General features: G+C 42.7%; 1 protein-coding gene across 3 annotated transcripts in view; it reads right to left on the bottom strand.

Moving 5' to 3' along the window:
• SCAMP4 (secretory carrier membrane protein 4) overlaps positions 1 to 24,852 on the bottom strand; it is a 121,193-nt gene that overhangs the window by 60,819 nt on the left and 35,522 nt on the right. For all 3 annotated transcript variants that reach the window (XM_077273035.1, XM_077273053.1, XM_077273044.1), the window contains exons 3-5: positions 5,842 to 5,970; positions 4,311 to 4,467; positions 435 to 536 (exon numbers count right to left, since the gene is read on the bottom strand). In XM_077273035.1, coding sequence (XP_077129150.1) covers positions 435 to 536; positions 4,311 to 4,467; positions 5,842 to 5,970 — 388 coding nt within the window. The remainder of the gene's footprint in view (positions 1 to 434; positions 537 to 4,310; positions 4,468 to 5,841; positions 5,971 to 24,852) is intronic.

Genomic DNA, 24,852 nt, shown 5'->3' with positions numbered 1-24,852 from the left:
GAGAATAATAAACTGGACTGTGTAAGTGCCATAAATATGCAGTAAGGTAATTGTAAGACACTGTAGAGCACAACTATTTTTAAAAAAAGTAAAGGAACATTTTCCACAGAGAGTTTTTGATACAGGAGGACCCTATGGAAGAGAAACATGTAAATTCATTGTGGAGAATATGAGTTCAGATCTGTGACCTTTCTATAAATAACCTATTCTTTAACTAAATGGACTGCACCGTCTACATGTCCTCTAAGCAGTTTCCAATAGGAAAGAACAATTCCATATTTCTAGGGACGAAAATTACCTTAACTGCCACACTCTGATATAAGTTCATAGACATTAAAATAATGTTAGATGGGCTATGGTGGACAGAGGAAGACTGTGAAAGACTTGTATCATCTCGTTCATAATATGTGGTCCTAAGCTACATATGAACTTACCAGGCACCCCATCCTGAAATCCCAATGGCTTGGATAACGGATAAAACAAACTGCACTCCACTCACGAAGAAGAAAGCCATAAAATTAAATGAGCTGTCAGACCTAAGGCAAATGGTAGAAGTTATCTAAGGTTAAAAAACAAGTAATGAATTGTGGTCATTAAACATACAGAGATTTTGAAATCTGTTTTGTAATAGTCACATCAAAAAGTGCAGTCATATTGATTCCTCAATGCATTTGACATTTTGATATTGGTAATGACAATTGATGGTTTCTATAAAGAGCAATTTCTCAAAAAAATATCCTATTGTAAAGATTTTTTTAAGGAAAAACTTTGAATAGTGACATTTCTGGCAAGGACCACGGAGGCATATGCTACTAATAAGATGTGCCGGATTCATTAAGTGTAGAGCATCTCCTAATTACTCCTGTGTGCCTCTCATTAAGTCTATTGTAAGAAACGCCAGACTTAATAAACGGCCATATACTTATTAAAAGAATTAAAGCAAAATTGAAAAAATTGGCCACTACTCTTGTTGGTGTAAGTGTAATGTGTAGGTGCCCATTTACACTGTGGCCATTAACAGAGAAATATAACCCACAGACTCTCTACAGCAGTGTTCCCCAACTCCGGTCCTCAAGAGCCACCAACTGGTCATGTTTTCAGTATTTCCTTAGTATTGCACAGGTGATAATTGCATCACCTGCACAGGCAATAATTTCATCACCTGTGCAATACTAAGGAAATCCCGAAAACATGACCTGTTGGTTGCTCTTGAGGACCGGAGTTGGGGAACACTGCTCTACAGGATAGCAGCCAAGACATCACAGCTCCATCACGAGGGACAAAGATTTGTTATTCTACAGGATGCCAGCTTAGGGGTCCATGGCCCTGGTTGAAAGAATACAGATCTGCTCCACTGGGCATCGCTGAGCCATGGATACGTTTGGGGTAGTCAGGATTTGGACAAACCGGTTGTCTGAGCCTGATGTATAAATGTTTGGAGGCTAGGAATGGGACCGGCCGGTTGCCTGCCTCCATGGAGATGTTTACAGAAGCCAGGTTGTGACCCTCTTGTCAACTAGCCTTGTACCACAATGGATTGTCATCTTCCTAAGCTTGTTGTTGCCCCCTCTTTGTTCATGTCACAGTTGGGGTAGTCAGCCCTGGAAGCTCTCAAGTAATAGCTGTTCTTATCCCGGCGAATCACAGGAAGGGTGAGGCTCTGCACCATCTTGGGTATTTTGTTGGGACTGTTCTACATGTTATTTGCCTATTGTGTGGTTCAATAAAGAACTGCCACACTGTTTTACCCTCCCACTGTGTTGACCGATTAGCATTATGCCTGTGGTACAAAGAGAGCAGGTGTTTGGTGGGATGATCCCTGGTCCATGCAGTTTGAAGCTAGCGAACCAGAGCACCCGCTGACCCCCGTGTCCCCACAGTGTGTATTAGGGCATAGAGGGCTATTCGTCGTTGAGCAGGCGGCGCCATCTTGTATATCTAGGGTCCAACTTACGCAGTTAGGAAGGTACATATTAGGGACAATTAGTCTTTTTTTGTCATACCCTCCCTTTGAAGTTATGCAGTCCTGGTCATCTTGATCATTAGGCAACTCTCTCTTTTTAAACTTTTTTAGAGCATTTTTCTATAGTTTTATGTTTTAGATGTAATTTAATAAAAGTTATACTTAGGGAGTTTTTTGAATCATATGAATACCCTAAACTTTGCCAACAGAGGTAAACTAAAAAAAAACAAAAGTCAGGTAAATAAATATAAAATACATTTTAGCAACTTTATGACCGGGCTATTTTCCGTTTCTTCCACCCCTTTTTCCGTCTACATAACCGTACAAGGGCTAATTTTTTTGCGGGACAAGTTGTACTTTTCAATAACACCATTCATTTTATCCTGTGATGCACTAGAAAGCTTTTTTGGATTTTTTACTTACCATGTTCACTATACGATAAAACTGACCTGTCAATATGAATACGTGGATACTAAACATATATAGTTTTTTATTATTTAAATGGCATTTTTTGTTCCAGAAATTTGTAAAAAAAAATAAAAGAAACTTAACACTCATCATCGTCGCTGAGCTCAGTAAGACCTAGTGGTTCTCATGAGTGTTGTCGTCCCTACCTGCCACCTATGAATAGTAGTCACTTTACTGCTATTCACAGTCGATAAAGACAGATTAGGAGAAAGTGGACTATGCTGGAGCTTCTTTGGAACGTTTTTGGCAATAAATTGGTAAACGAGTGACTGTCTCTTGTGTTAATTTCTGTCTTTTTATGTTTTTCAGGTTTCTATTTCTGGACGAAATTGGATTCGGTGTATTAGGGCAGTACTGCATGGAAATGTGTTTATTTTTCATTAAACTGGTGAACGAGAGATAGTGTGGGAAAGTCTTTATTCAAATAAAGTGTTTTTTTTTTCTTTGTGTGTGTGTTTTTATTTCTGAGTACTGGGTTAGTAATAGCGGTGTCTGGTGATGTGAATTTTGACAAAGCACATCTGTCATCATCTTCAACTCCCATTACCTCGATTGTAACCACACGGGGGAATCTGGAAGAGCTGAGCAAAGCGCCAGAATTCGCACATCTACTGTCATATGCCAATTCTGGAGTAGCTGCGGGCTGGTATTTATAGGCTCGGAAGGACCCAATAACTAGGGACCTTCTCAGCCTGATAATATAACCCCACAGCTGTCTGCTTCACCTTTGCTGGTTATCAAAAATAGGGGGGAATCACATAGGTTTTTTTAGATTTTTTATTTATTAAGTTAAACAAGACTAAACACACTTTACACATGAAAGGCACTAAAGGGTACAAGTTTAATAATATGTAGAGGTCTTGTGAAATATATATCTACAGGATATCTATCCATCTTCTATATATCTATTCTATCTCTCATCTTCGTTAAGATGTGTGCATAAGAATCTGGCGGCATATGGATGATCCGTGTGCCGTCTTATATTTTTCTCGCATCCACAGACTTGCATTGGCAAGTCCCGTCCGATATAGGCAATTATTCACAGCATGCTGCGATTTTTTTCCTGACTCCGATTACAGCTAAGGAAAATCTTGCAGATCAGCACTGACTCATTTACTAACATTAGTCAGAGTGCAATATGACGTTTTCTCGCTATATGCTCGCGTGAGCAAGCCCTTAGTATGATTACAGCAATACCAAGCTTATGTATTTAATAGTTAATAGAAACTAAGACTTGTAAAAAAGAAAAACAAAAAAAAGCTATTTTATCTTTTACTCCATGGGTGAGGATTTCATTTTTTTTTGGAGTGCTGAGTGATAATTGTTTTTATATCAATTTTGGGATACATATGACATTTTGATGACTTTTTATTGTAATTTTTTTTAGGGATTAGTGGCGACTGAAAAACTGCAACTCTGGAGTTTCGATTTACTTTTTTGTTTGTTTAAATAATTTTATATTTTGATAGATCAGACTTTTTTGGACACATTTGGACTTTTTTTTATCAATATTTAATTTCTTTAACTTTGAATGGATAAAAAGTATACCTTAATATTGTGTCAAGGGCTGAAATGTGGAGGACACTACTTATGCTGGTCATACATAACCCATCTAATTTTTTGATTTGACTGGCAAGTCACTATTGTGCTATGCTCACACATTGCATTTTTTTACAGTACTTGTGGAAAAATGCATTGTTTTGTAATTCGCCAATATTGCAGCAGAGAAGCCGCAGTTCCACAACTTACGAGACAAAAAAAGTGCCATGGCCACAAAGTGTGAACACAGCCTTAGTCAAAGACATTGTAATAATCCCACCCACTACTCTGCATCTACTAATATTGGTTATTTGCATACATGCTCTGTTAAAGAACTCACCTGAAAGCTTTGTACGCTGGTCGAAACCAGCAAACATACCCACAGGGACTGAACATGACCAGCCACAAAATAGCTAATCCGAAGTTTATTCCAGAACCTCCAGCAATCCACCAAGCAAGGCATGCAATAAGATTCACAGCAAGAGAGAGACAATAAACTAAAAAAAAAATAAATAGAAATAAATCCATAAGAATCTCAATAATTGCGCTTGGATCATTCTATTAATGAAAATTACAGCAATAAATTGGAAACAATTTATAAACAAACTTCTGGTTTATATTCGATCAACTGCAAATTATACAACCCTGGCAGAGCCAATTTTGGCCTTCTTGACCAAACCCCATTTTTCTAATCTGACAAGTCACTTTAAGTGGTAATAACTCGGATCTGCTTCCATATCCCAGTGAGAATGATTATTTGACACATTGGACTTTATGCTAGTGGTAAATTTAAGTTGATACTTGTTGCATATAACTCCTTCACAAAGAGGCCAATTTCTGTTTCTGAGTGTTTATTTTTTTCTCCCCTTCTTCCAAGAGCCAATACTTTCTTATTGTTCTGCCCACATAGCCGTATGAGAGCTTGCGTTTTTAGGAGACAGATTTTACTTTGGAATTACACCATTTTTTTACCCCATTAGTGCACTGAAAAACTTGAAGATATTTCCAAGTATGGCGAGATTGCAAACAAACCGCAATTCTGACCTTGTTCTGGAATTGTTTTCACATCAGACATTGTGTGGTAAAAAGAACCCAGCAATCTGATTCTTCTCATCAGGAGGATTGTGGCAATACAAAACATGTCCAGCTTTTGTATTATTTTAGTTGTGAAATAAAAGTTAATTTTGTAAAAAAAAAACAAACTGTTAGTGTCACTATTTTCTGCGCAGGCGCGGGCGGCGCCATCTTGGAGAAGGAATTTTATTTTTCTCTTCCAGTAAGATGGTGCCGCCGGCGCATGCGCAGTAGCAGCTCTCAGATCACGGCTACACAGATAGCAGATACTGCGCAGGCGCCGAGGGCGCCATTTTCAAACTGATTTTTTTTTTCCCTTCCTCTAGCTGAATAACTTTTGAATAAAACATTATTGGCATATAAAACATGCGATTTTGCTGCAGAGAAGGTGCCATGGCTGTAATAACAGTAATAAGTCATCTCCTATCTCAGTAATGGAAAAGTTTGTCTTCCCTAAATAAAGATTTTATCTGTGAATTTTATATTTGAAAATGATTAATCAGTCCTGGCAGAGAAAGAATCAGAATGAAAAAAGGGTGCATTCATTAGAAAGAAGAGGAATTGGATAAGTACCTTTACTTTTATAGTACTTTGATTACAAGCATTTTACAATTTTTACTTTTCATGTTCTAAATAATCTTTTTATAATCCATTGCTTCTGCCTGCCTCTGTTACTCTCCAAATGAATAGTAGTTTGTTTCAAGAGGTGAATTTAACAATGTGACTACACTACATCACCCATGTGAATTGTAGGCCAAGGAGTATTTTCAGGTATAGATTCAGTTCCCAATACATACATAACCATAGATGGTAGATCCTCCGCACCAAAATCCTGTGTTCTGCTGGGATGTCTTCCTCAAAATTTTGGTAGAAACAAGGACGCAAAGGGATGAATTTAGGCAATGGAGGAAAATTGTTGCTGCGATCTAAAGGCAATGCAAAAATAGAAATCTGAATTATTTTCTGCCTTTTGTCCATAATAATGTTATAGTTCACATACCCTATTTTTCGGACTGTAAGATGCACTTTTTTCCCCAAAAATGGGGATGCGTCTTATAGTCGGAATATACTTACAAGTAGTGTGGCGGCATGAGGAATCGGGTGATTCTGCGGCGGTCCGACACTGCAGGGCGATGATCACACTCCCTTTCCAGGCTGGCACGGATGTATTCAGCAGTGCTCTGTGGTGAAGGGTCTCCGCCAAGATTTTGTGAAAGCCCTGAGCCCACTTATTTCCATTGCTGCGATGCCGTGGCCTCCGGGAAAATGGCTGCCGGAAGCGGCGCACACACAGATTGAGATCTCAGCGGCCATTTTCCCGGAGGCCACAGCATCGCAGCAATGGATATGTGGGGGCTCCGGGTTTTCACAAAATGTTGGCGGAGCCCCCACACCACAAGCACTGCCGAACCTGTAGCACCAGTCTGGGATGGGAGTCATATCCACGCCGGAACACCCTCTGTGACCACGCTCCACCAGCGCTGCCGATCCTCCCAGTAAGCTGAATTTGTACTGTAAGATGGACCCCCATTTGACATTAATTTTTTTTCCCTATTTTCCTTCTGAAAATTTGGGGTGCGTCTTATAGTCCAGTGTGTCTTATAGTCCAAAAAATACGGTAGATATTTTATATAATATGTGCAAATAACCTCTTCAGAAAGGAAGAGGATATGAACTCCAGCACTGCCAATTAGAAGCAGCAATTCTAATAGTCAATATCAACCCTTTAATGAGCCTTGCTACATGACTTAGGATAAGAAGTCAAAGCAGACACATTTGCTGGCATGTTACCTGTTAGAACCCCAATCAGAGGCCATCCACCAAGCCAAATGAAACCTCCTGACCTGTATTGATGAGAGGCAAACACCCAGAAACAGGTGTCTGCAAATGGAGTTTCTAGTTTGTCTTTTATTCTAAGTCATATGACAAGGCTTGTTAGAGTGTCAATGTTAACTTTTAGGATTGCTACATCCAATTGGTGGCACTGGAGTTCAAGTCTTTTTTCTCTCTGAAGAGGTAATTTGTATGTTTACATTTCCAGAGGATCATTTAATTTCCTATAAGTCTCCTTACACAGACCTGGCACTCTCCACAAGGAGAAACGTTCCCCCGTATATACTATATGTGAATTTATTAGTGCTACAGGGATAAACCTAAAACTTTGCATACACATATAAGCAGGGTGCATTTTATTTAAAGGGTTGGAACTTTATAAAGTTTATCCTTGTTTCTCTAACATCCTTAATGTGACTACCAGATGGTATTCCTCATGGATAGTCCAATTCCTACTATGAAGGACCTCAAATAAAGTGTACTGTATAGAGTAGGGTGTCCGTGGTCTGGTACAGTCCTATTTTGAGGCAACTGGCAGGGCTGATCATTGACTAAAATTGATAAGTCTGCAGTTACTCTGTGTGACAGCAGACTTATGAATCCCCCCAGTGCAAGCACTGTGTGTTGAGGGAATTGGATGGTTTTTGACCAGGGACCGGAGGGTTTGTATGTATTATACATACTCCCGGCCAGTGGGCATGGCCTCGCTTCCATACACTTGTACGCAGCGAAGCCACGTCCTCTAGTCAGCCATTCCCACTGGTCGGCCATTTCACTAGACTGGGTGTCGCCTTGCTTAATAGAAGTGTATGGAGTGAGGTCACGCCCACTTGACCGGCCCTGGCCGGGAGTATATGTAACTCATACATATCCTCCGGTCCCAGGTCAGAAACTGGTGAATCCCTGCAGCGCACAGTGCATGCACTGGAGGAAATCATAAGTCTTCAGTCACAAAGAATGACTTTAAACATATTAATTTGGACAGGACAACCCCTTTAAAGTGGCCAAACAAATTAGATGAACGTTGATGGAACTAACTAATATGAAGACAAAAGAAAAAATCCAGCTCACCATAGTTGTAGTCCCTGGAGGCTCGGAGCACGGAAACACTGTGTCAAGGCGTGAGGAATGCAGGAAATAGAAAAAAATCCAGCTCAACGAGGTGGTGAAAAAGCAAAGTCTTGGTACTTTATTCACTTCATATCAAAAAATAGAGGATAAAACAACAGCACAATATAATTAAAAACACTATCTACGCGTTTCTGGTGACATAGCACCCTTAGTCATGATAACTTTAGTGCAGCCTGTTCTATGCTTTTATACTAGCAACCGGTAGGCACACCGGTGCTATGGCTAATTACAAAAGGTAATCTAGTCAAAATGAAAACACATGATAGTGTGATTGTTTCACGTTTACTTTTGCCCCGAATGTCTTCAATGCAGTCCATAGGTTTCTTATTCAGTAAATTAATACCTGCCTCTTTAATCATTTTTTGTATCCTTATAACCATCATCATGCCAATAATTAGAATTCTTTATTTATTTATATATTTTCATAGGTCTCCGATTTAGAGATCGCAAAAGATCCTGTGTAAAAATCTTCTTTGAATAAAAATTCTCTCCGAATGATTATCTTGGAACATATAAATGAAACACCCAACAGGTCTTTCATTTTGACATTGCTCTAATCATTTTCTTCCAGCTACTTCATAAAGAATTTGATATATCAAAAACTTTTTGGATATTTATTATTATATGTCACATAACTCCACATGCTTCATTTGTAAACAACGAATTATTATGGAATGACATATATTTATTCTGTATTTCCTTTTATATAGCCAAAGTATACATGTAGTCTGCTTGTTTTGTTTTTTTTCTGTGCTTTTTTTCTATCTGTCTTGTGCAACTAATTGCAGCTTGCACACACTATCATGTGTTTTCATTTTGACTAGATTACCTTTTGTAATTAGCCATAGCACCGGTGTGCCTACCGGTTGCTAGTATAAAAGCATAGAACAGGCTGCACTAAAGTTATCATGACTAAGGGTGCTATGTCACCAGAAACGCGTAGATAGTGTTTTTAATTATATTGTGCTGTTGTTTTATCCTCTATTTTTTGATATGAAGTGAATAAAGTACCAAGACTTTGCTTTTTCACCACCTCGTTGAGCTGGATTTTTTTCTATTTCCTGCAACTAACTAATATGCATTGTGGTGGGACAGTATAATATTTATGGGAGTGTCCTGTCCTAACACTTCCTTGATGACTGCTGTCAGGGGTAAGAATAACCACTTTGGATTTCGACACTATTCTCAGGAGAGTTAATGATAGAAACCTCTAGCAGCATCTATCACCCCTGTTCTAATTGAAGATTCATTCATATATGGAGTCAGGAGAAAACACCTGTGATTGCTGGCTGGAGGGCTCCAAGCAAGGGCTACTGAGCAGAGAGAGGGATGCATTTAAGTACAGGGCCGTATGTAAGCACATAATTAAACACAGTATCATAGTTTAACTCGAGAGCACAGTTTGGTGTTTTTCTGCTTTTATCATTACAGTCTATTCTCATTAGTATGTGCTCCATGGACAATGCTACACGATGTGCATCTTGTGAGATGTATGCATGCCTTGAACAGAAGTTTGAGGGTAAATAGGACTGCACTCAATATCAGCAAGTTACATGTTTGGAAGCCCAGGTAATGGATCTAAATGTGCAGCTGGCAACACTCAGGAGCATTGGGAACCTCGAGAGAAGTGTAGAGCTCACTGAGCTTACACTGGCTGAGGCCAGTGACATGGAGGAGGATGAAGGTGAGGAAGATCAGGACAGAGAAGTATGTAGCTGGCAAAATGTTACAAAAAGGGGTAGGGAGAAAAGTGCCAGGGAGCTCAGTCCTGATCTGGCACATCCTAGTATATATGCCTGTTTGGCTTATATTTGAATGCAAAACAAGGATTGGGATCACTACTGGGATGACTGCTCTCAAAGTGATCAGGATCTTCATGGGATATTATGGATTATTTTCTCGGCAGACAGGTGAGGAATACTGTGGTTTATTATTTTATTTTTGTTGCAGGTAACGAAGGCGATGGTGGATTTAGCGTTCGGTAAGTATGGTTTAATTAAGATTCATTAAAGGGGTCTCATTATTTCAAATAAGGGACTTAATTCTGGATGTCTGTGTTTTTATACACTATCACTATGGGCTTACTAATGCATAGGTGTCTTATAGATGCCTCTCCATTACTAACCTGAGCTTGATGTCATCTGACAACACAAAGGTGACATCAACTCCACAAATATGAACCCCACTTGCCACTGCTACAGGGCAAGTGGGAAGAGCGAGGCTAAATGCCAGAATTGGTGCATCTAATAGATGCACCTTTTCTGTGGGAACTGAGAGCTGATGTTTTTAGCCTGGGGGGCAATATCCATAACCCCTTCCTAGGCTATTAATATCAGCCGACAGCTGTCCGCATAGCCTTTGCTGATTATTAATTACAGGAGGTCTCCACGTCATTTTTTGGGAGGTCCCCCATTTTAATAGCCAGTAAAGGCTAAGTATACAGCTGTGAGCTGATATTAATAGCCTGGGAAGCTCCATAGGTTTTACCCCCTTCTCAGGCTATATACATCGGCCTCCAGCCATCGGCTTTCCCTCTGCTGGTTATTAAATTTGTGCAGGAGCCCACACAATTTTTTTTTGTTTAGTTGTTGTCTGGTTACAGCCTATGTACTTTTGTTCTGTTAATCCTACATAGGCTGGTGACAATGGGTGTGTAGGTTTGTGTATGTTTGTGTTTACTTATCGGTTTAGTAATAAGGGTGGTGGGCTGACACTTTTTCATTACTAAGCCTAGGGCTAAGTGTCAATGACAGCTGCTGAGACCAAGCCCTAATCCCATTATTCTGATACCACTGCATCAGCATGAAAAAGCTAGTGTTGAACCAAGAAATTACATCACAAAACTTTTTAAAAAAAATATCTCTAGCTCAAAAAAGCCTTCATTGTTGTACAAAAACACATACAAAAAGGCATCAAAAACGCACGTTTTTGCTGCAGCATTTTTTGTGCCAAGAGATGCAGAAACCTTGCAGAAATTTCTGGAAGCAAATACTCAACATGGGCACATAGCCTTAGTGTTGCGAGGGTTCAGTTATGTGCTGTGTGACGCTAGTCACTTCTCATGGCCAAGCCATGAGTCAGAATGGTCAAGGGGTCCAAGGTCAGAAGCCAGGAGTACGTCATATATAAAAGGAAGAGACAAAAACATGGTCGGGTAACGTTCCGAGGTCAGAATACCAGGTGGATAAGTGATCACGACAGAAGGGGTTAAACAGTCGGATGGTCAGAACGAAGTCCAAGGTCAGGTAGCAAATGATCAAGCATACAGAACTCAAGGCAGAGGGAGCACAAACCTCACAAATTAAATGTTCCTCTGGCAGAAGCAGCTCAGTTAAGCAGCATGGCAATCACCCAGGATAGTGAGAGACAGCCAACACCTCCCAGTCACAGGTTGGATAGTCGAGCTGTCAATCAACACACTGCAGCTCAGCACACCCCTGCATTGAATTGGATGGATGAGCTGTCAGTAACTGCATCCCATACACATTGAGGGGTGGAACTGTGACAGTACCCCCTCTTCTAGTGGGGGCCACCGGACCCCCAGGTGTCACAGAAAATTTTAGATGGAAGGCCTTGACTAATCGATCGGCCTTCACATCTCGAGCAGGGACCCAGTATCTCTCCTCTGGCCTGTATCCCCTCCAGTAAATGAGGTACTGGAGGGAATTACAGACCCTCCGAGAATCCACAACCCTCTGAACCGCATACTCCAGGCCACCCTATACTGAAAGCTTGAGGAGGCAGGGGTGAGGGAGACAATGCAGAAGGGACATACTCCTTTAATGGGGATTTATGGAATACGTTAGTGATGCGAAGGGATGGAGGAAGATTTAATCTAAATGCCACAGGATTGATCACTTCTAGGATCTCATATGAACCAATAAACTTTGGACCCAACATTGCCGATAGCACTTAAAGTTTAATGGTCTTAGAAACGACAACCAAACCTTATCCCCAATCTTAAAAACAGGACATACCGAACATCTTCTATCTGCCTTTTCTTTTAGGTGAATCTGAGCAGTCCAATATTCTTCTGAACCTCCCTCCAGACATCCCCAAGTCTCTGTACAGCGACCTTCACCCCAGGGCATTCAGAACTAATCCCAGAAAATTCACCAAAATGAGCATGAAAACCATAATTACAGAAGAATGGTGATGCTCCAGTAGATTGAATGTGACTAGTCACTTCTCATGGCCAAGCCGTGGGTCAGAATGGTCAAGGAGTCCAAGGGGAGAAGCCAGGAGAGTATGTCAAAAACAGAAGGAAGAGACAAAAGTGTGTCAAGTAAAGTTCCGAGGTAAGAATACCAGGAGGATAACGGATCACGGCAGAAGGAGTTAAACTGTCGGTCAAAACAAAGTCCAAAGTCAGGCAGCAAATGATCAAGCATACAGAACTCAAGGCACAGGGAGCACAAACCTCACAAGCTGAATGTTCGTCTGGCAGAGGTCTGGGAGAAGCAGCTCAGTTAAGCAGCATGGCAATCACTCAGGATAGTGAACACTTATTGTGATGGAAATATATATATCATGTAGATCTCACTTGCAAGTATACTCACAGCTAATATATACATTATATTCAATGGCTTAAATTGGCTGACATAAACTGATATAAGCCAGACAGACTGTATGGGGTTTTCCAGGCAAAAGCAGAACAACGCCAGATGTATTAAGTGATGATCAGATGTCTCAACTTTGTCCTAGATGCAGAGAGCTACACTTTAGTTGCTTAATCAGCATTCATATGTGCATTAATCACAATATTCCATATATATTTAGATAACCAATAACAGAGGAGCTAGACAATATGGTAATTAACTAACCACCCCTTTCTATATGCAATTATAAATCCATGTATGTACAATAAATCATCAGTATTGGTGGAATGTTATTGTCACAATGGTGTGCAGTCTCATTCCTTGAGCACTCAAAATACTCAGTCTAATTGGGAACGGCCGCAGCACACACAGGGATAGATTTATCCAAACCAAATTTCCATAGCATTAGAGACAACCGACGCCTCCCAGTCACAGATTGGATAGTCGAGCTGTCAATCAACACACTTGACAGCTAAGCATGCCCCTGTACCGGATTGGACGACCGAGCTGTCAGTAACTGCATCCGAGACACACTGATGGGTGGAACCATGACATGCTAGTTTTTAAGTAGACATTCATAGAGTGGGTGGGAGAATGTCTACCGTATCTCCACCTACAGAGCCGGTACCGCCATGTGCTGACAGGACATTGGTGATGCCACAGTCATGTGACAGTCACATGGTTGAGGAGTCACATGGTCTGGGCTTAAATAGTTGAACGCCAGGGGTAGTCTGGGCTGTTGAGGGCCTGGAGACTAAGACTCCAGGAGAGTGTTTGTGCACATGGTGCTTGTGCAAGGACATTGCTAAACCTGAGTGGGCTGACTCCCACTAGTGCAAGTGCTACTGTTCTGTTTTGCTGTTTTTGCCCAGAGGGCCACGTTTATTTTTGCGCTTAAACCTTGATTTATGCTGTAACTAATAAACCAAGTGCATCCCTAAATGCGCAGTGACTACCTTCGCATGCAGCCATGTGAGCCGATCTACTACAGATGGTGTTAGAAGTGCGGATAGCGTTTCATGTGATCACGTGGGACGGCCACAAGCCAGCGTACGACGTCAGGCAGGATGGAGGACCTGCTAAAACATCTGCTTCAAGCCCAGCAGTAACAGCAATTACAGCACCAACAACAATTACAGCAGCAACAAATGGCGCAACCAGAGACAAGTAAGCTGCTTATACAGTAGATGCATCAGCAGTACCAGAAGCAGTTTGACTTGCTGGCAGAGGAGTTTCGTGAAAGGCCAGCAGTCCCTTCCCCAAGTCCAGGTGACGACACGTACGTCTGGAAGACGGTAAGACGAGCGATGCAAAAAATGACCCTGGTTGATGCTGTGGAGGCATTTTGGACAGTGTTCTAGTGGGAGGCGGAGTGCGAGAAGCTTCCACCAGAGCAGTGGGCAGAGGTGCTGGCCCCCTATTTAATTGGTGAACCCCAGAAGGCCTATTATGATTAGACACTAAAGGATGCGCAGGCGTATGCCTAGTTAAAAACTGAAATTTTGTCACGCGCAGGAGTGACTATTTCAGTGAGAGCGCAAAGGGTTCCCCACTGGGCATATTATGGGGACAAATCACCTAAATCCCAAATGTTTGATCTGCTGCATGGAAAAGTGGTTACAGCCAGAATCCTCCACTCCAGCCCAGATAGTCAAGCGGGTTTTCATGGACAGATTCATGCACTTCCTTCCTAGGCTGGTGCCATGGGGAGAGACTTGCTTTCTTGGAGATGTTATGGTCCAGGACCTATAGCCGCCCATTGTCCCTTGTCCTCCAAAGAGATGGACTGCAGTCTAGGAAGGAACTGCTCCTACTATGCATATCCCACCTGCATTGTGGACTATCAGCCCGGAGAGGGGCCGCAGTCATGTCCTGTGATCATAAACAGAGTGCTGGTGTCAGGACTGTTAGACTCAGGGAGCTTGGTGACCCTGATAAGGGCCACACTCCCAACCAGTTGGTCCCAGGGAAAAACGTGGACATCCGCTGTATCCACGGAAACACCGAGGTCTATCCCATTGCCTCAGTGAGTATAAAATCTAACTGTGGGGTTGAGTCGCAAGAGGTCAGCGTGGTTAAGGACTTGCTACACCCAGTCATAATAGGGTGGGACTTTAGCCTGTTCTGGGACTTGTAGGGGAAGTCAGGGATACCAAGTGTCACAGACAGAAGCCAGCTCAACCCTGAGGAAACCCCATCGCAGTTGGAGGTGCATGAGTTCCCCTTTTGTGTCCTGGCTGGTGACAAGGACAAGAAGGTGACCAGTGAGGCAGAGATTCCGGAACTGGGGATTTCTGGTGAAAATTTTGGGACTGCTCAAATGCGGGATCTTGCCCTAAAATGGGCATTGGAAAATGTGAGCGTGATAAATGGGGTTGCCCAAAAGCCGGGGCTGACACCAGGTTTCCACATTTTGCATTAAATGGAGAACTGCTGTATCTGGTCACTAAGCTGAGAGAGTGGTAGAGCAGTTGTTCATATTGGGTCCCTATAGGCGTAGGGTATTAGACCTGGCCCATTCCCATATCTTGGGTGAACATATGTGAGTAGACCATACACAAGAGTGGGTCCTTAGGAGATTCTACTGGCCTGGGTATCATAGGGAGATTAACTACTGCCGATCCTGTCCTACTTGTCAGCTTACAGCTCCCGTGTCCCATTTCTGAAGTCCCCTAGTGATATTGTCCATTATAAAGATCCCATTTGACAGGATTGCCAAGGACCTTGTTGGGCCCCTGGTTAAGTCCATCAGAGGGCACCACTACATTCTAGTGGTGATGGACTATGCAACACGGTACCCGGAGGCGGTACCCCTTTGAAACTCCTCCGCCAGAAGCATAGCCCGAGAGTTAGTCACCACGAGGTGATCTCTTTTGAGGTGAGGAGAATGTTGAGCCTGGGCATTATCGAGGAGTCAAAGAGCGGTTGGTCCAGCCCTTTTGTCCTTGTACCAAAGCCCGATGGAGAGTGGCGCTTCTGTGACGATTACAGGAAGCTAAATGAGGTGTCTAAGTTTGTCGTGTATCAAATGCCCCGGGTTGATGAGTTTATCGAGAAGCTAGGGTCAGCTAGATACATCACCATCCTGGACCTAACGAAAGGGTACTGGCAGATTCTTCTGTCCCCAAGTGCCAAGGAGAAATGGCTGTCTGTACACCTGATAGATGCTTCCAGTATACCAGAGTGCCATTAGGTCTACAAGGAACCCCAGCCAGCTTCCAGCGGGCTATTGACCGGATCCCTAGCCCCTCACAAGGCGTAAGCCGTCGCTTATTTAGACGACATCGTGGTTGGGGCAGAATGGTGGCTCAGTGGTTAGCAGTGTTGCTTTGCAACGCTGGGGTCCTGGGTTCAAATCCCACCAAGGACAACATCTGCAAGGAGTTTATATGTTCTCCCCGTGTTTGCGTGGGTTTCTTCCGGGTACTCTGGTTTCCTCCCACATTCCAAAAACACACTGATAGGGAATTTAGATTGTGAGCCTCATCAGGGACAGCGATGATAATGTGTGCAAATTGTAAGGCGCTGCGGAATATGTTAGCGCTATATAAATCAAGAGATTATTATCTTCAGCCTGGAATGGGCAAATCATCTGCAGAAGGTCCAGGCAGTACTGGATGCACTAAGGAAGGCAATGTTTACCATAAACCCAAAGAAGTGCACCCTAGGGAAAGAAGAGGCAAAATACTTTGGGCTACATGGTCAGAAGGGGTGAAATAAAGCTACAGATAGACAAGGTGGAGGCAATCCAAAAGTGGCCACAGTCAGTCTTCAAAAAGCAGGTTCGGGTGTTTCTGGGAATTGTGGGATATTATCACCGATTTAACCCAAATTTCGCCAAGATAGCCGCCCTTCTGACGGATCTTCTCAAGGGCACAAAGTCAACGATAGTCAAATGGTCTGCTGAAGCTGAGTTGGCATTTCAGGAGTTGAAGCTCGTCCTGTGCAGACAGCCAGTCTTGGTTGCACCAGATTTCACTAAGGAGTTTGTGCTCCAGACTGACGCCTCCAAAGTTGGTTTAGGAGCTGTGCTGTCCCAGGAAATAGATGGGGATGAACATCCAGTCCTATACCAGAGTAAGAAACTCTCCTCCTGTGACAAGAACAATGCCATTGTGGAGAAAGAGTGCTTGGCCATCAAATGGGTGATTAACACCGAGGCACTACCTGCTAGGCCCTAAGTTCAGATTAGTATCAGATCATGCGCCCTGAGATGGATGAGGGAAAAGAAGGGAAAGAATGCCTGGGTGACTAGATGGTTTTTAGCACTGCAGATTTTAATTTTCATGTCGAGCACAGGCCAGGGAAGATGCATGAGAACACAGATGCCCTGTCCAGACTCACTTGTTTAGCAAGTGAAGGTGCCACACCCCCCCAGATTTGAGCAGAGGGGGGGGGGGCAATATGTAATTGGTAAAACGCTGGATGGGATATAGGTTTCACTACGTCTAATGACGTCAGTGATATGAAATCCAGAGTTTTATTTCCTCCAGCACAGTAAGAGTTGGGAGGGTTAAGTTATGTTATGGGCTGTTTTTTAAGTGGACATTCATAGATCGGGGGGAGAAAGTCCACTGTATTTCCACCAACAGAATCGGCACCGACGTTTGCTGACAGGACATTGGTGATGTCACAGTCATGTGACAGCCACATGGGTGAGGAGTCACATGGTCTGGACTTAAATAGCTGAACAGTCTAGGCTGTTGAAAGCCTGGAGAAGAAGACTCCAGGAGAGTGTTTGTGCACATGGTGCTTGTTCAAGGACATTGCCAACCCTAAGTGGTCTTGCTAACCCTAAGTGGTCTGACCCTCACTAGTGCAAGGCCTACTGTTTTCTTTTGCTGTTTTTGCTCAGAGTGCTGTGTTTATTTTTAAATAAAAAAGGTGCTTAAACCTTGGTTTATGCTGTAACTAATAAACCAAGTGCATCCTTAAAGGCGCAGTGTTCCCGTGACTACCTCGGCGTGCAGCAGAGTAAACCAATCTACCACAGGATAGCTAGAGTAGACTGAGTAAGACAGTTTGGGTCAATGAGGATTTAGGGGGCCTGGGGCATGCAAAGAACATAGGAAGGTGAGAAGGAGTAATAAATGTGCTAATAGTATTAAATGTCTACTGGCGAATGCAAGAAGTCTTGCAAACAAAATGAATGAACCGGAGACTCTTATGTCAGCAACAGAATACGATGTGGTGGGCATTACGGAAACTTGGCAGGACATAAGCCATAACTGGATGACAAACATAGAGGGTTACACTACATTTAGAAAGGACAGGAAAGACAGAAAAGGTGGTTGGGTGTGTATTTTTATTAAATCTAACTTAACACCAGTGTAGGGATGGCAATAATGGAAAGCTGCTAATTGGAGTTTGCTACAAGCCTCCCAATATAGCTGAACAGGTAGAGGAAGAAATGCTGTAGCAAATTAAAAAGTGAGCATACATACTGTATTAGTCCACAACCTTTTTAGGCCGGTTTCACATTAGCATTTCTGTGCACGGCATGTTGCGTTCAGAAGGGTACGTCAAAACAACGCACGGGGACGCATCCGCATGCAATGCATGTCCCTGCATACACAATGTTAAATATAGGTACGCAAGACACATGCAGATCTATGCAGATCTTAAGGAAAGAAGTATGCAGGCCTAAGCTGTGCACAGAAACGCGAATGTGAAACCGGCCATACCACCTGGCCAAACTCCGTATCGATGTATATAACACACAATCCAGATCAACTGGATCTGGAATAAAGGAGTGATTAAACTGAATTAGAAAATAGACAATATTTTACTAAAAATTAAAAAAAAAACAAATGAAGGAGTTAAAAGGTGCCTCGTCTAAACAAGAGGTGCAGCGGAAGCAGTGCAATTCAAATATAAAGAGTCATTTTTTGTAATAGTATGATCAGGATACAAAAAAATATACATCATAACCCCATTCAATGGTAGGAGACCTTAACGTAGAACAAATGAAAAGTGCTCAAAATAAAAGCTATTAGCATATATGGACCTATTTGGCTAAGTGCCTTTTGATTAGAGTATATGGGTCCACATAGCCATTTGTAGAGTCATTAAGGAGCTTAAGTGCATACTGTTCTCCTGGTTGTACTAAGTACATTTATGCAGATACATGCTTGTATAGCATATGGAGAATTCCTACAATATGAATACAAGGTTGCAATGTATATTTTTACCTGGTGTCAGAGCAAGCAGAGCTGTGGAGTCGGTAGGCTAAATCTCCGACTCCAATTCCCTCATGCATGGCTCCAGTTTAAGTGACAAATTTACTGTGGTAAATCGTAACATCAGGCCTTTAATCATTATTATGATACATGATACAGGAAAGATATATATCTTGGTACCGTGTTAGCCAGTAGATAGAAAAATATTTAGAATTGAGAGTCCTCAGTGATTGATACCTTTTAATGGCCATTAAAATACAATTAAAAGGTATCAACTACTGAGGACTCTCAATTCTAAATATTTTCTATTATGATACAATAATCAAGCCATTTAGATAGCACATACAATATATTTATTGGAATACAACTTTAGAACAAAAACTTTTTCATATTTACAATTTATTATACACTCTGCAGTAAGTGTAAAAAAAAGTTTTCAACAAAAACGTACTGAATAACATTTGTGCAGTCTATGAATTTGTTCTGAGAAATAGTATCGCCTCTATCAGATCCTCCTTTATAGATGACCTCAAATCTGCCCTAATTTTTTTTAAGGCTAAAGAACTACCTCTCTACACTAACTTAGGTTGGTGGCAAAGCAGTAACCACATGGGGCGACATCTCTAACAATTTCACAGTATAAAGGAATTGCCTTGTGCACAGTTAGTTTTGATGAACGATTGGACTCTTCTACTTTGAGAGCATGTAAAACATGTTGCTGAAATATGGTCAATCTGTTTTCTATGGCAGTGGATTTTTTTTCCTGCGGCAACGCTTTACCTGCTCCATGTCGTCCAAATACTTGTCGAAATCAAACTCTTCATCTGATGAGGATAAAGGAAAGGCAACAGTACCACTGGCAGGACCCGGGTCCTCTTGCTCTTGGCCGTCCTGTAGCCCACTCATACTAACTCCTACCTCAATCAAAGCTTCTTTTCCTTTAGTAAGCTGTTGATCATCCAACAATATACAATGACTCGGGTCCACATAAACAGCTGCCAGAAGAATTTTATTTTCTAATAGCAGTGTCTCTCTCCGTTTCATTGAAGCAATGCCATCTGCGATTAAACCTCCTCTTTGGAACAGGCAAAACAACAAATTCTTCCACTCCTTTATAAAAATGCCAGGAGGTAAATCCTCAGCTTGTAACTTTTTAGTCACTGTAAATGGTTGATGAAAAAATTCCTTCAATTCAGCCACCTGTGTCCATTGACCTTTATGTAGTGTTACCCGAGGGTTGGCCATATCTACAAGGAAGGTTTTCAGGTCAAGCAATCGCTCAATCGTTAAATAGGTGCTGCCCCACCGAGTGGCTTGATCCACAACTGCTCCTTTTCCAGTACGTCTCTTCAAGATGGAATTAATTTTAGGGGTTCTGGCAGCAATAGCCAATTTCTTCACTTTGCTAATCAGAGTTCCAGCATGTCCCTCTTACAGACTATTATTGCCAGCTGCAGCGTGTGCACAACTCAGCACATGTGATGAATAGGAAAGAGATGTGAAGCAGCTTCAACAAGATCATCTAAATTGTAAAGAATCATTTAGCTGTTCTTCTGTAGTAATATCTGTTTGTTCCTCCGTTATGCAGTGGCGTAACTACAAAGTTATGGGCCCCGGTGCGAACTTCCAAATGGGGCCCCCCCCCTACCCCCCCCTACCCCCCCACCTTCCCCCGCCCCCGCAACCCCCCCACCTTCCCCCGCCCCGCTTCCCCTAGATACACCTCGGACTGTTGCAGGAATCTCCTGCACTGCAACATGGTGTTGGGTGCCAGCACAGCCCGCACAGTGGTATATCCAGCACAGCCCGCACAGTGGTATATCCAGCACAGCCCGCACAGTGGTATATCCAGCACAGACCGCACAGTGGTATATCCAGCACAGACCGCACAGTGGTATATCCAGCACAGACCGCACAGTGGTATATCCAGCACAGACCGCACAGTGGTATATCCAGCACAGCCCTCACAGTGGTATATCCAGCACAGCCCGCACAGGGGTATATACAGCACAGCCCGCACAGGGGTATATACAGCACAGCCAGCACAGGGGGTATATAGAGCACAGCCCGCACAGTGGTATATCCAGCACAGACCGCACAGTGGTATATCCAGCACAGCCCTCACAGTGGTATATCCAGCACAGCCCGCACAGGGGTATATACAGCACAGCCCGCACAGGGGTATATACAGCACAGCCCGCACAGGGGTATATACAGCACAGCCAGCACAGGGGGTATATAGAGCACAGCCCGCACAGTGGTATATCCAGCACAGACCGCACAGTGGTATATCCAGCACAGACCGCACAGTGGTATATCCAGCACAGACCGCACAGTGGTATATCCAGCACAGCCCTCACAGTGGTATATCCAGCACAGACCGCACAGTGGTATATCCAGCACAGACCGCACAGTGGTATATCCAGCACAGACCGCACAGTGGTATATCCAGCACAGACCGCACAGTGGTATATCCAGCACAGCCCTCACAGTGGTATATCCAGCACAGACCGCACAGTGGTATATCCAGCACAGACCGCACAGTGGTATATCCAGCAGAGACCGCACAGTGGTATATCCAGCACAGCCCGCACAGTGGTATATACAGCACAGCCCGCACAGTGTTATATACAGCAGAGCCCGCACAGTGGTATATAGAGCACAGCCCGCACAGTGTTATATACAGCAGAGCCCGCACAGTGGTATATAGAGCACAGCCCGCACAGTGTTATATACAGCAGAGCCCGCACAGTGGTATATACAGCAGAGCCCGCACAGGGATATATACAGCAGAGCCCGCACAGGGATATATACAGCACAGCCCCCACAGGGGTATATACAGCAGAGCCCGCACAGGGATATATACAGCAGAGCCCGCACAGGGATATATACAGCACAGCCCCCACAGGGGTATATACAGCAGAGCCCGCACAGGGGTATATAGAGCACAGCCCACATCTCATCTCATCTCATCCCATCCCCCCCCCCCCCCGATAATGGCCCCACAGTCCGGTTAAAAAGAAAAAAAAAAAAAAACTCTCCTCACCTTTCCTTTTGCCCGCGCTGCTCCTGGCGGCTGCAGTCTGCCCAGGACACTGCAGGTGCGCGATGATATGACGTCATCGCGCACCCGCAGTGTACTGTCAGAGGCAGAGCGGGGAATGATGGGAGAGGAAGCGTCAGGTGACGCTCTCTCCTCCCATCATTGCATTGAACTATACCGGTGTCATAGACGCCGGTATAGTTAAATGCGGCGGCGGCGGCACTGGGGGGGTTCCGGGGGAGGAACAGTGCAGCGGCCCCTACTGGCATCGGCTCTTCTGGCATTTGCCAGAAGTGCCCGATGGCCAGCCTGGCCCTGCTCAGACCTGCCGGCCCGGGGCCCCTGACCTGCGGGGCCCGGTCGCAATGGCGACCGCTGCGACCGCGGTAGTTACGCCCCTGCCGTTATGGGTACAGGACTGTGGCCTACCATCTCCAACATTCTGAATGTGAAATGTTCTTCTAGCTGCTGTTCACCTTCATTTTTCTCATTCTTCAGTTTAATTGTACTTATCATGTTTGAAGCATTATCAGTTACAATAGCAACAACCTGTTCTTTTTTGAGTTCATAATCTTGCAGAACTTTTCCACTAAGGTGTAGAGAAACTGGCTGCTGTGAAGAGCGTTAGTATCTTTTACTGCCAGCGTCTTAGTAACAATTTTTTTGTTGTCACAAACATATCAAACGTTGATAGCAAAATAGTTCACTCTGTGACATGTGCAGTCATCCATTTTAAGACACACAAAGCATCTCAAGTCTTTTTAAGATCTTTCTTTTGGTTAAGGGCTTCTTCAATCACTAATTTTCTAATACTTTCTCTTTCAAGAGAAACATCAAGTTTGTGGGTCATTTCTCCATTAACAGCTGTAAAGCTGGTCGTGCAAATAATGATAAAGGTACACAGTCCTTCACAACAAGCTCGATGAGCTGTCTTTTAAACACATCTTCTGTCATTGTTACAGTAACTGTCACTTAGAAAATATCTTGTAACTGATGTTTAAGACGCTCTTTCCTCCTCCTTTGCTTGGTGGGAAGTGCTGGTCTCTGGTTTCTTGGTGCTGCTGTGATCTTTTTCAATCACAGCTTTGTAAACTTCTGGGTGGCAGCGTTGTAAATGTCTTCTTAGATTGGAAGCTCTTGAAGGAGCGTTTTTATCACTGCCTGTTTTTGGCATCATAACATTTGTTTTCATCTGGGTCACTTATACACTGACACACAAAATGTTTTTTTTTATCTTGAGTCACTGTAAAATGCTCAAATACAGCTGACTTCATGAGATGCTTCTTAGACATTTTGTAATTATGTAAATTCGCTCTCAAAATAATATTGTCCTGTAAAAAATAAGGTTTATTGTAAGTCTTGCAAGAATAGGGAATCATGCACTGTATAATTTAGGATATAAATAAAACAATCTTTGCATAAATCAATAGGACAGATGATAAGTATAAAGGTTGTAAAATATGTTAGATAGCTTTATGCTGAACTTTTAATGTCAGGCTTGTCTCAGGGTACAGCTCACTAAATGCTTCACATCATATTTCTTCACAGTCTATGAAGAGGGGAGGGAGCATGTTTGTGCTGAATGATATTGCAGAACACACGCACACAAATATATATGTCCTCATCGATCCTGTTACTGTATTTCTGAATTTTAGTTTTTCCCCTTTATATTCTATGTATAGTGTATATAAGTCATCAGAGCAGCTAATTTCTCCAAACATGAGCTAAGAGGAAAAACAAACTAAAACATCAAGAATACAGAGACAACATATACTGGAGTACTGATTTATGCACAGTTTATTGAAAGTTTAGATATGCTTTAAGAAGTACTTGCCTTAATCCTGCTTTCCTGTTCACTCCAGAAGTTCTGAGATAAAAGGCAGGCATTCCTTCCCTGTGTGTTTGTTATTTTTCCCCTTATCTGTAGAGAAGGAGCTTCACTACTTATCATGAACATAAACTGCAGCACAGATTCATCTCAGCTAAAAGTCTAGACCTTAGATCAGGAATAGGACAGACATTTATATGACATTTCATAACTTTCCCAAATTCTTATGATAAAAATATTCCCCACGTACTGCATTGAACTACTGTACCCAATTTATTATATATTTTAGGAGTCGGTCCATTTTACACCGACTCCAACTCAGACTCCACCAAAATGTGCTGAAACTCTGACTCCACGACTCATAGACTCCACAGCCCTGAGAGCAAGTGCTGGACAGTCGCTTTTTTATGTCTGGTGAGAGAATAGACTATCAAAGTCAGATGGAAGTCTAGCTCTTGCACCCCACTAATCATTCACTTTTTTGCCACTCTGCCTGGCATAAGAGCTTAGACCTATACACTAGAAACTAGCAACTCCAAATGTATCAATGCATGCGTGGTAGACGATGAATAGCATAAGCATGAAGCGCCAAATATTTCTGGCAGTGGCTTTCTCATCTATCCCCATTAAAAACATGTGAGTGAAGTTGGGAAAGACAGATGTTTAGCTGACATCTATGTCACAGGTATGGGAAACAGGGCAGAATTGCTGTGGAAAATATACTGAGGAACTGCACAAGAAACTGTAATAATACCAGAAGTAGAAAATCAACATTATGTTGTGCATATTTTGATGCCGATTTGTCTACTGATTTGCCATTTTGGATTGGGCTAAATAATATAAAAAGAAAGGCCATTATACAGAGACCAGCAGGGAACCAGAGAATAGAGTCACGGAAGCACACATTGATACGCTAGTATTTTTTTATTTTTGCAGAAACTTAACACAAAGTGGTTTTTTTTTCTGGTGTTGCAGATTTTGCTGCATATTCACATACTCTTATTACACCGCGGATATTCTTACCGACAATACAGGTGGAAAATGTGTGTCTGCTCTTTGTGAACATACAAAAACTGCTTTGTAACACTCAATTTCAGAGACCAGATCACAGCCTCCAGTGAAATTTGTATTTAGACGGGGAAGGAGATCATACATATTGACCACACAAACAGAAGTTAATTTCTAAATGCAATTGA

Source organism: Ranitomeya variabilis, chromosome 1 (genome assembly GCF_051348905.1).
Source record: "Ranitomeya variabilis isolate aRanVar5 chromosome 1, aRanVar5.hap1, whole genome shotgun sequence".
Taxonomy (NCBI): Eukaryota; Metazoa; Chordata; class Amphibia; order Anura; family Dendrobatidae; genus Ranitomeya; species Ranitomeya variabilis.
Note: the sequence above shows the minus strand (reverse complement) of the source record. Positions and strands in the feature narration are given on the sequence as shown.